This window comes from Scylla paramamosain, unplaced genomic scaffold (assembly GCF_035594125.1).
Source record: "Scylla paramamosain isolate STU-SP2022 unplaced genomic scaffold, ASM3559412v1 Contig115, whole genome shotgun sequence".
In the NCBI taxonomy this organism is placed as follows: domain Eukaryota; kingdom Metazoa; phylum Arthropoda; class Malacostraca; order Decapoda; family Portunidae; genus Scylla; species Scylla paramamosain.
Genome location: NW_026973780.1, coordinates 202,501 through 215,562, shown reverse-complemented (window position 1 = coordinate 215,562; position 13,062 = coordinate 202,501). Strand labels below are relative to the sequence as shown.

At 39.1% G+C, this 13,062-nt stretch overlaps 1 protein-coding gene across 1 annotated transcript in view; it reads right to left on the bottom strand.

The window, feature by feature from the left end:
* Window positions 1-1,183: 1,183 nt before the first annotated feature.
* The window catches only part of LOC135099284 (uncharacterized), a 40,829-nt gene continuing 28,950 nt past the window's right edge, over window positions 1,184-13,062 (bottom strand). Inside the window, exon 3 of the mRNA XM_064001668.1 lies at window positions 1,184-3,820. Within this exon, the coding sequence (XP_063857738.1) occupies window positions 2,386-3,820 (1,435 nt within the window). The 3' untranslated portion in view covers window positions 1,184-2,385. The remainder of the gene's footprint in view (window positions 3,821-13,062) is intronic.

Genomic DNA, 13,062 nt, shown 5'->3' with positions numbered 1-13,062 from the left:
GTATTGTTCTGTGCCTCAAAAAATTCCTCCATCTATCAACTCGATACACCCTTCCAGACAACTATCCCGTCTTCTTCAGTGACACTCAACTGTTCCCCTCTTCTACAACGAACATTCTCGGTCTGTCCTTTTCTTATAATTCAAATTACAAACCACATCTCATATCTAGCTAAAAGAGCCTATATGAAGTTCGGTATTCTGAGGCGTCCCCGCCAATTATTCTCCACCTTCTAGCTAACTAGCTACCTCCTTCTCCTAACTAGCTAACTAACTCCTAACTCCTAACTAGCTAACTCCTTCAAGAGGGAGGTTTCAAGACACATGCTTCGGTCACTATTCGGGACTGGCATCTCAGTGGGTTTTTTTTTATCTATTTTTTATTGGATTTTTCTTGCCCTTGGCCGGTGTCTCTTCTATATATATATATATATATATATATATATATATATATATATATATATATATATATATATATATATATATATATATATATATATATATATATATATATATATATATATATATATATATATAAAAGAGAAATGGAGAAAAGGGGGTGAGTGCGACATTCTAGAAGCAATGTTGACTCAGGACTCATTTGACCATTATGCGATGGTCTAAGTTGATGAATTTTACGCACTAGGTGTTTCATTCATAAACCTTGCAGTTCACAATAATGTAAATCAAGAAGAATTATCTCAAGATTCAGTCTATACAATTAATAAAACCAATATCCAGCGTTACGTTCAGTGCAACTTAATCTTCACATATCATGCATCATTCTTATTTTCACACAAAATTATAATTCTTGCAATTGATCAATCTTGCAATTTCATACGTATCCAGCCGCTGCCACCAGTGTCGCACTTGCAACTTGCACGGCTGTGTGTGAAGACTATTATTCAAGTATATTAGACACTGTTAAAATTTCTACATTTATTTCAGTAAAATTAATTACAACGACAATATCCGAGTATTCACCTTCAGCAACTCGCTGAGAACTTTTCATTAACTTGAATCGCAATATGATCCGAATTTCATTGCTTAACATTCAAATCACGAAAGTAAACAATATATATATATATATATATATATATATATATATATATATATATATATATATATATATATATATATATATATATATATATATATATATATATATATATATATTTCCCTGTTTTTCACCCTCATGAGACAATAATTACTGAGACTGCATCACACATCTTTTAAGCTTCACTTACATGAAAGATCCTCTTAGATCTGGAACCACTGCAACCTCTCTGCTCCTGCCCACTGCTCTCTGCTTGCATTCTGCTGTCTGATTTCTACCTCAGTTACATGACATTATATATTCTAGTTTGTTGCATTTTTCCATAGAAAAAAAAACAACTATCATACATTTTACATTATACACATACACTAATACAATTCATTCACATTCCGCCCATAGGCATGGCAATATATGGTTTTGTGCAATCAGAGTATCAGGGCGGAGTTTGGGTATAATGCACAGTAAGAAGTTCTCACAGCACATCTCCCTTTTGACCTCCTTCGCACATATTGTTCCCTCAGCTTTTCCTTTAGCTGTTCCTTCAGCTGTGCTTGCCTTTTCCTTAACCCTACATCCGGTCTGGGTCCCCTCGACCACGGTGGCAGGTTTATAACTCTATTCCATTTAGGGTTAGTTCTGTCAGGGCCTTCCCAATTTTTTCAGGTCAAAATACCATACCAACAGCTGCATTGGTACTTTTTTTTTTTACTTCACGTTTTTTTTTTCTATTTGCCCTCATCCATCCGTCTTCTTTTCTTGTTTCTTCTATCTTCTTTCATTTCGTAAAGTTATCGTATGCGTGCGTGCGTGCGTGCGTGGGTGCGCGCGCGCATTAAGATTCTGTATATCTCAATATATCATCACAGATAACGATGATTCCAAGGGGTTTTGAAAACTTTTACATGTTCATTTCGTTGTGTTTTTTTTTTTCAAGTAAATAACTTTAACAGTGGCATCCACAGCCGTGTCTTTTTATTACCCAATATTCATATTCTAATAAAGTTTTCACTAAATGATGTGATAGTACTTCTTGGAAAAAACGGTAGAATGTGAACAAAGTGATTTCAACTAATACAGTTCAGAACAACATACACACAGTTTCCAAGCAGTAAACATACCGCGCTGGTCTTGCTTGACATTGTATTTCTAATTCTTACTATATAGTATTTATGTTTGTATTTTCACTAAAGGCAGTGATTATAGTAGTACTGTGAACGTCATGTGTATTAAAAATAAACATTTCACTATTTAAACTTTCTGATCAAACTGAAGGGAATTTTGCACCTTCACGTTTTATAGTGATACTTTGTTTTTATTTCGACAACTCTTGTCTACTCCTTGAGGAATCCGAGTTGGTAAAGTGTGTTAAGAGTATTGTTCAGTAGTGGTGCCTTGAATCTCAAGATGCTATCATCGAGAATAGTATGATTTTTGTAATAGGGACACTCTTTTCTCAGTGTCCATCTGCAGTCATTGCGGTAATGATTTAATTGTGCAGTCTCTCTTGGTATGAACAAGGTAGAACATTTGCCTCCCAGACAATTGAAAGGGAAGTGATTGTGAATGGTAAGGACTCTCTGCGTGTCGTGAATGGACTTGATCTGCCACTTAGAAAAGCTGTGATTGGCAGCACGGTGAAGGTTTTGCAGCATAGGCATGAAGTGAGGCACGTCATTCACCCACCCGTGCTTTTGTTGCATAACGGGCAAGAAATACACCATGTAGTGGGCGAAAGACGACCACTTGTGGTCTTTACCTGATAGCACTCCCGGTGCTATGCTTTCCATGATTTCTTTCCAACTAGACTTCGTCTTCGGCATGAGAACCTCATCGATGTCAATGACCGCTACAAACTTGTATCGGTTTATATTTCTATACAGACAGTCATTGTACATTAGGTCTTCCGCTGCACATATTGTTGACTTGTACTTTCTAAAAAATATCTCCTGTAATCCGAGAACATTTGGCAGCTCACCAGGTTGAGAAAATTTTTTCACATCTATTTTTCCTCGAGATTCATAATGCTTCAGTACTTTTGAGATGTTCGGATGGGTCTCGATTTCATATAAGTATATTTTATCTGCTCCAAGAAGGAAATTGAGTTCCAACCATTCCACCAGACGCACGCTTTCATCCTTAAAAAACTTCATTCCTTTTACGCACACAGCAAAATCTGCCTTGCGGTCTCCGGTCGGAAGATTATGGATGACACGAAGGTTGTTGGTGGGCTGGTCGCAGCGTCCCTCTACCAACGACACAGACTCGGGTACCTGATGACTGTGCTTAGGTGGAACGCCACACTCCAGCATATATGGCTGAAGCGACAAGTTCTTCACCGCTACAACTTCATGGAAACACAAAAATCTGTATTTGGTTACAGGAGCTATAACAGGAACACTTCTGCTAGCATACCATAATTGACAGTTAAGATTTTTGGGGGGTTTGTATTTGTTAACCATGGTTAGAATGCGGACAACTGGTCTTGGTTTAGAAAGAGAGCGATTGTCAAAAAATGCGCTATAAAGATGAAAGGTGGCCGTAGCAGCGTGGAGAACTTGCCAATAAATATTGCTGAAGAGAAGCTCATTGACAGCAGGGTAAACAGAACATTTACTCTTGTGCTTTTTAGGTTGCGTTTTGACATTATACCTTCTAGGAAGATTGTAGATTTGCAAGAACACTTTTTCCATTTCACTAAACGTGTCATTATCTACACTAATATTCATATTTTCAAAGTTCACATTCCAATGGTGGGTCTTCAAAGTCCTGTGGGAGGAATACAACATTTTTATAATATGTTTAATTAGTAAACAGAAACGTCTCTCTCTCTCTCTCTCTCTCTCTCTCTCTCTCTCTCTCTCTCTCTCTCTCTCTCTCTCTCTCTCTCTCTCTCTCTCTCTCTCTCTCTCTCTCTCTCTCTCTCTCTAAATATATATATATATATATATATATATATATATATATATATATATATATATATATATATATATATATATATATATATATATATATATATATATATATATATATATATATATATATATATATATATATATATATATTCAAGACGTTTCGTTCCTCTTGGAACATCTTCAGCCTAATGATTCTCTGTATTTGCCCACATAGCCACATATAACCTGAAGATGTTCCAAGAGCGACGAAACATCACGAATACCACAACTTTTGGAATGCTCCTCAGAGCCCTGCCACTCGCTGAAAGACTAACTAGACAAATAGAAAAGCACAATTAAAAACTGAATAATCCTGAGGTTCCTCTTCCATTAAACTCCGTCTGCTTAAAAGAGAATATATATATATATATATATATATATATATATATATATATATATATATATATATATATATATATATATATATATATATATATATATATATATATATATATATATATATATATATATATATATATATATATATATATATATATATATATATATATATATATATATTTATGTATACACAGTTTTTTTTCTTATGTAAGAGGGACATTGCCCAAAGGCAGTAAAAAAAAGAAAAAATCCAATAAATAAAGCTAACTGAGATCCCAATCCCAGAAAAGGGTCCAAAACAGTAATAAAAAATTGAAGGATAAATGTCTTAAAACCTCCCTCTTGAAAGAATTCAAGTCATAAGGAGGTGGAAATACAGAAGCTGGCAGGGAGTTCCAAGGTTTACTAGAGAAAGGGATAAATGATTGAGAATACTGGTTAACTCTTCTATTAGAGAGTTGGACAGAATTGGGATGAGAGAAAGAAGAAAGTCTTGTGCAGCGAGGCAGCGGAAGGAGGGGAGGCATGCAGGTAGCAAGGTCAGAAGAGCAGTTAGCATGAAAATAGCGGTAGAAGACAGCTAGAGATGCAACTTTGCGGGGATGAGAAACAGGCTGAAGACAGTTAGTTAGAGGAGAGGAGTTGATAAGACGAAAAGCTTTTGATTCCACTCTGTCTAGAAGAGCAGTATGAGTGGAACGCCCCCAGACATGTGAAGCATACTTTATACATGGACGGATAAGGCCCTTGTATAGAGTTAGCAGCTGGGGTGGTGAAAAAAACTGGTGGAGACGTCTCAGAACACCTAACTTCATAGAAGCTGTTTTAGCTAGAGAGGAGATGTGAAGTTTACAGTTCAGATTATAAGTAAAGGAAAGACCGAGGATGCTCAATGTAGAAGAGGGGAACAGTTGAGTGTCATTGAAGAAGAGGGGATAGTTGTCTGGACGCTTGTGTCGAGTTGATAGATGGGGGAATTGAGTTTTTGAGGCATTGAACAATGCCAACTTTGCTCTGCCCCAATCATAAATTTTAGAAAGATCAGAAGTATGAGTGAATAGGATAAGAAGTTTTGTTTAGAAAGTCATTGATGAATAATAGGAAGAGAGTGGGTGACAGGAGAGAACCCCGAGAAACACCACTGTTAATAGATTTAGGAGAACAGTGAGAGTCTACCACAGCAGGAATAGAACACTCAGAAAGGAAACTTGAGATGAAGTTACAGAGAGTAGGATAGAAGCCGCGTGAGGGTAGTTTGGAAATCAAAGCTTTGGGCCAGACTCTATCAAAGGCTTTTGACATATCCAAGTCAACAGCAACAGTTTCACCAAAATCTCTAAAAGAGGATGACCAAAACTCAGTAAGAAAAGCCAGAAGATCACCAGTAGAGCGGCCTTGACGGAACCCATACTGGCGATCAGATAGAGAAGGTTGTGAAGTGATAGATGTTTAAGAATCTTCTTCTTGAGGACAGATTCAAAAACTTTAGACAGGCAGGAAATTAATGCAATAGGACGGTAGTTTGAGGGATTTGAAGATTCACCATTTTTAGGAACAGCCTGAATGTAGGCAAACTTCCAGGAAGAAGGAAATATAGATGTTGACACACAGAGCTGAAAGAGTTTGACTATGCAAGGTGCAAGCACGGAGGCTGGAGGGGGAGGAGAGGGAGGAACAAGCCCTTAATAGTACAAGGTAGAGGTTTTAGCAAAAGTTTGAGCAAAGAGTTCAGCTTTAAAGATAGATGTGATAGCATTGGTGCAATCTGGTTGAAATAAAGGAGGGAAAGATGAAACAAAGTTATTGAAGATATTTTTGGCTAGATGCCAGAAGTCACAAGGGGAGTTAGATCTTGAAAGATTTTGACACTTTTTGTTAATGAAGGAGTTTTTGGCTGATTGGAGAACAGACTTGGCATGGTTCCGAGCAAGAATATAAAATAGTGAGATTTTGGTGATGGAAGGCTTAAGTATCTTTTGTGGGCCACCTCTCTATCATGTATAGCAGGAGAGCAAGCTGTGTTGAACAAAGGTTTGGAAAGTTTAGGTCGAGAAAAAGAGTGAGGAATGTACGCCTCCATGCCAGACACTATCACCTCTGTTATGCGCTCAGCACACAAAGACTGGTATCTGACACGGAAGCAGTAGTCATTCCAAGGATTATCAGCAAAATACCTCCTCAGGTCCCCCAAGTAGCAGAGGCAAAACGCCAGAGGCACCTTCGCTTAGGGGGATCCTGGGGAGGGATTGGAGCGATAGGACAAGATACAGATATGAAATAGTAATCGGAGGAGCCCAACGGAGAAGAGAGGGTGATAGCATAAGCAGGATTAGAGGTCAAGAAAAGGTCAAGAATATTGGGCATATCTCCAAGACGGTCAAGAATATGAATAGGGTGTTGCACCAATTGCTCTAGGTCGTGGAGGATAGCAAAGTTGAAGGCTAGTTCACCAGTATGGTCAGTGAAGGGAGAGGAAAGCCACAGCTGGTGGTGAACATTGAAGTCTCCAAGAATGAAAGTCTCTGCAAAAGGGAAGGGAGTAAGAATGTGCTCCACTTTGGACGTTATGTGGTCAAAGAATTTCGTGTCCAGATGGTAGAAAACTTGGAAGATTCAAGAGCGTGGGCACGAGAGCAGGTTAAGTCTTTGCGCACATAAACGCAACATACAGCTTTGGACTGATAATGAGGATAAAAAAAAATGTAAGAGGGAACAGAAAAGGGGCTACTGTCAGTATATATATATATATATATATATATATATATATATATATATATATATATATATATATATATATATATATATATATATATATATATATATATATATATATATATATATATATATATATATATATATATATATATATATATATATATATATATATATATATATATATATATATATATATATATATATATATATATATATATATATATATATATATATATATATATATATATATATATATATCAAGACGTTTCGTTCCTCTTGCAACATCTTCAAGATAATGATTTTCTGTGCTTGCCCACACAGAGCATCACTAAACTGAATAATTCTGAGGTTGCTCTTTATATATATATGTATATATATATATATATATATATATATATATATATATATATATATATATATATATATATATATATATATATATATATATATATATATATACATACATATATATATATATATATATATATATATATATATATATATATATATATATATATATATATATATATATATATATATATATATATATATATATATATATATATATATATATATATATATATATATATATATATATATATATATATATATATATTTCTTTTTTTTTATTCTAGATTTAGACGTTTCGTTCCTTTTGGGACGTGTTCAGGCTAATGATTCTCTCTGCTTGCCCACACACATCATCATTAGCCAGAAGATTATGGAAAGCTCCTAAGAACCCTGCCAATCGCTGAAAGAGAATTAATTAGACAAATAGAAATGCACCATGAAAAACTGAATAATTGTGAAGTTGCTCTTCCATATAACACTGACTGCTTAAAAGAGACTGATATATATATATATATATATATATATATATATATATATATATATATATATATATATATATATATATATATATATATATATATATATATATATATATATATATATATATATATATATATATATATATATATATATATATATATATATATATATATATATATATATATATATATATATATATATATATATATATATATATATATATATATATATATATATATATATATATAACCACAATTTCTAGCCCCTCGTACAACTGCCGCGACTGGATTAGGTTACATGAGCCACCTCATGCATGGATCTTTGCGAGGTTCAAATATGGGTGAACAGGGTCCCTTCTGATTCCTGCAGCTTTTACACGAGTAGTCATAACGTCAAGGCACATAAATAATATCTCCAGTCTGTTTATCACACCTACAGAGCAACAACAACAACAACAACATCATGAATATAAGCGAGTACCCACAAACGAACAGGGCCTCACTTCACACTCTAACAACACTCGGCCCACACAACAGCCAATTCCAACAGCTGGGGTAAGAATCGCCACCCATGTTCTAAGGAGAAACAGTTACAAGAACCACATATACGATTGAGGTATAAAACCCCATTGGACTGCCTTCCTCAGTAACAAATCCTCCCACTGTCCAACGAAGTGTTATGTCTCACTTAGTTTTATCCACTACCTCCTGGATGGCAGACCTTGTCAGGGCCTGAGGAAGGAGTAAAGTTCACTACACAGCTATTCACTTAATTCTTCTGTACCTGAGTACTTTGCCCGAGCCTCAGTTAGTAGTAGCATTTAACACAACACCACAACAACAGCAACACCATCATGAATATAGGCGAGTGCCCACAAACGAACAGGGCCTCACTTCACACTGTAACAACACTCGGCCCACACACACGCAGCCGATGATTCCATGATATGGAATGCGTTACAATTAATTACACTCCTTGGCAGACTACTATAGAGACTCCTATACTATCTATGCTATGTTACCTATTTAGTCCACGGCGTACAGCCGGTATTTACTCAATTATCCACATAAAGGAACGGGCCGTCTAACGGTATAATCCTCCCAATCTCTTCCAAATAACACCTTCTGCCTTCGAACGTCTCTCTCTTCCCACGTGATAACTGGACTGTGCCTGTGCGAATGAGAGCCAGACGCTCTCACACTCTGCTACTACGTGGGGTACCTAAGAGAGGGTGGAGTGGTGACACACATACTCGTACACCCGCCCGTTCGCTGCAGTACCATACTCAGCGCAGGCTTAAATAAATGAAACACTTTATTTCTGAAAATTGTAGTGACTATGCTATGGAGGCTGGGTGAATACTGATTACTCTGTTGTCAAGGGCAACTCTTTTGCTAAATATGGAGTAAGACTCAAAGTGAGTGAACAATGGGAAGTCAGGAAAATTAGGTGAGGAATACGAGTGACCTTGTGCAGGTAAATGTTATACTAAGTGCAGCGAACAGGCTACGCGTCAGAAACGCGCCAAGTTCTCATTCCCAGCCTGTCTTTCTTCTCATCTCTCTCCTTCCTTCATTCGTTCTCCCTTCTCATCCTTCTTTCTTCATCCTTTATTCTATATCACCTTACATCACCGCGCACAGCATGCCCCTCATAAACAAAAAAAAAAATCAAAAGGTATACAAAAGCTAACGAAAATTTTAGGAACATAGAACTTCAAACGCAGCACATAACTGTTCAGGGCAAAATACAACAAATTCTACACAGGGCATATATTCATCACAAAATATCAAACACTACTACAGCATTGACATGATTAATCACAATAACTGGAAACAACTGAGGCTTCCACTGGGCACTCCAACTGTTGCTTCTCCTTTCTCCTCCTCCTACTCCTCATCCGAGACCCGTTGCTGACTAAATGCCAGAACCTATAATCTTCACGGCTACGCTGGTGCGCATTTTTTCTTCTGCAGGGCATCACAGGCATCCACTAGCAGCTACAGGTCCCCCAACTTCTTTGACTCTAGTCACTTCTCCATTTCCGTCGTCTTCTCGGTCCTCTGCCTTAGCTACTTCTCCATCCTCTCTCACCTCTACTCTCTCCTCTACACAGCCTACTATATCTGTATCTTTTCCATACTGTACAAGCATCAGAGTTACCATGCAACAATGACATCCCTACCTCCTTGCAACACACAATGAACCTGTCAGGGACCGTAGTCTCCTGGTGCAACATCATGGCACCCTTAAGCAAAATAATTCCCGGCCAAATACTACTCTCCTTCGGGCCTTTACTGCCCACGCAGATAACAATCGTTCAAAAAGGAAATTATTAAAAACAATCCCAGGTTTTTGTCCGTCTCAAAATTTTTCCACATTCTGTTATTTTTTTTTTTTTTTCACTAATGGGATGATAGATCCCAACGTTGTATAGCGAAGCAGAGGAGAAAGGAAATTAAATGTTCTTGAGGCAACTTGCAGGCGAGACGGCGAGGGGACGTGCTGGCAGACAAAGCCCCCCTGCCTGCCCCTGATGAAGCCACCCCTAATACTTCTGATTTTACATGATGGAGCGTTTTAGTGTATTTCTCCAGGCCATGTTAAGGGGTAGTGCTAAGGGAAGTATCGCCTTGTAAAGGCCAGTGCGCATTTGGCGGCCGAGTGTGGTTAAGGCAGTACGTGCCTGGGACCTGATTCATTGCTACGATACATAGGATAGCTGTCAGGAAAACGCTATGCTGAGTGACGGCCGGTCAGTTGGCCACTTCACTAAACCGTAGCACTGCAGGGGAGAGAAGTTTACCAAGTGGATTATATCATCGTGTGCGTAGGATGTGGGCGACAGTCTGTGGACCATTTCACCTTATTATCGGGCCCAAGGGCAATGATCTAAATTGTTTTTTAGCAGGCAGGAATGCTTACCATTTAAATGGAAGTCTGTGAAGAAATGTTGGGTATTAAGTTTTCTCTGTGAATTATGAATTAATTATGATGATATATTAAATAAATTTGTTTATTTTGTAAGAAGGTGAGCTTTCATTTTGTCTCCCAGTTGCACCCATCCCTTTTGTTGACCACGAAATATACCCATGAACTTAATAGTCCGAAGAGACATCAGTGCCTATAAGTAAAATTCACAGTTACGTTACCAAATACCATTATAGAATCTGTGGTGGTGTTTAATAAAGTAATTTTTTTATAAAATAAAACTTTTAATAAATTATAGGATAAGCTTCAGTACTCTTTTCGGGACCACACTGCTAGGTCATTCCCTAGAAGGAAATCAACCCCAGACACTGGCAGGTTTTGCGACAGTGCCATCCGCGCATCCATGATCAATAGCGGATATGACAACCTGATCTCCGCGGTGGCGAAACTTTCTCCGGCGCCAATTCCACGACACCATACAGGTTGATCATAGGTAACTCGCCTCCCAGTAACATTCCTGCACAGCGACTGCTGTGCCGCTGTGTCCCTCAAAACAGTAATAGAGTCTTGAACCCTATCGATCTCAACAGTGCTCCGACACATGAAAGGGCGGCACCAGTCTAATTCCGATCTCACAGGGGACACTAAGGTGTACCCTTACAGACGAGGGGGCGGCCACTACGGTCTTTCCACTTTCACCACCAAATACAGGCCGGATCTCATCACTCTCCTGGTCACTGCCATGAGACACAATTAAAGCCACTGGCTTCTGGGGAGTCTTGGAAGCAATGGCTGTTACTAATTTTGGATAGTTAAATTTAAAGTGCCTAATATTTCTACAGTAATGGTACATGGTGTGGGTACTGTACCTTGTAGTGCTGTGTTGCATGTTCCCAGTCTGTCTCCATCATGGGCTTGGTGGAGACTTATTTCCTGGAGGGCTTACACCCCCCGACTTATTCCCAAAGTTAATAATAAAACATAGGCTTCCAGACATACCAGCGCTTACCGCGCCACCAGACAAAGCATCATCATCATCCCCGCCAAACGTACCACCAACACGTACCGTACCAACACGTTATCATCTGCCTTCTTTAGGCTTTTAAATCTTTTCTCCCTGAGCATCGGCACCACCACAGAAAGCACCTGATTTTGGTGAGAGTGTTGCCAAGGGTGAGGATGGAGTGATGGGTTACGGCTGTCTGTTTGATGGTTTGCCTTACCCTGTGGAGCCTATCGGAGTTGGCGTTCAGGCTGAGTTGTCACCGGAGTTGAGGCTGTGGGCGCCGGTGCTCTGTTCGCGTCTCAGTCTGTTGTGTTTGTTGTATCAGTGGTCTCTGCCGAGGGCGGGAGACTCCTGACTCTGCTGGATATGTGAGGAAATCCTCCCTTGCGGAGTGTACTGGAGTAGGGGAGCAGGTAGCTCCCCTGCTAGGACCAGAAACAGTGGGTGTTTGCTCACGCAGTGAGCCACCCGTGCTGACAGCTGCTGCTACAGCTGTCAGGGTAGTTCAGGAGGATTCTGTTCCTTGTGTTGGCCCACTGCTTGCCTAGGCATGAGTGGGTGGCAAGGAAGTTCAGGGTCAGGCAGAGTTTGTAATGGAAGATATTGCTATTGTCAATAGCCGGTGGAGAGAGAAGGACAGAGGTTTGGAGCTCCATTTTGATGTGACATCCGCAGTTAAGGAGGCACGGGTTCTAAAAGCACATAGCGGCCTTAGGTTTTGCTTGTTTTGGAGTCGGAATGACTCAGGAGCATTTGGCGCGGTTCTAGGGGCCGTGTGTGGTCCCATTCGTTGGGTGTAACCGCCTGGGTCAGGCCAGCAAGCCTGATGACCTTCCGGGGTAAGCAGTGATGATGATGTTGAGCTTTACGGCGCGGCGTCTGAAGGCAGCACTGAGTAAGCATGCCGGTAATAGTTTGTCGTTTGCTGCTCAGGAAGCACTCTTAGTGTTGCTGGGGATTTCGTTTGGCAGAGCTGCTGCTGACTGTCAGGTGCTGCACCCAAGCAGTGTAGTATGTGATGTAATGTGATATCGGTTTCCTCGAAGCGACAAGATGTCAGGGATGATGAAAGAGTCTTCCACACGGAAGCAGTTGTTGGGATCAGTGAGGGTGGCCCTAAGGCATATTGGCCAGCGTCATGTTGGAGCCGGTGTTTGTGTTTTTGTGATGGCCACGTGTGTTTGTTTGGCTTCGTGTGCGGAGAGGTGTGTGCTGCGTCTTGAAAAGGAGCAGCC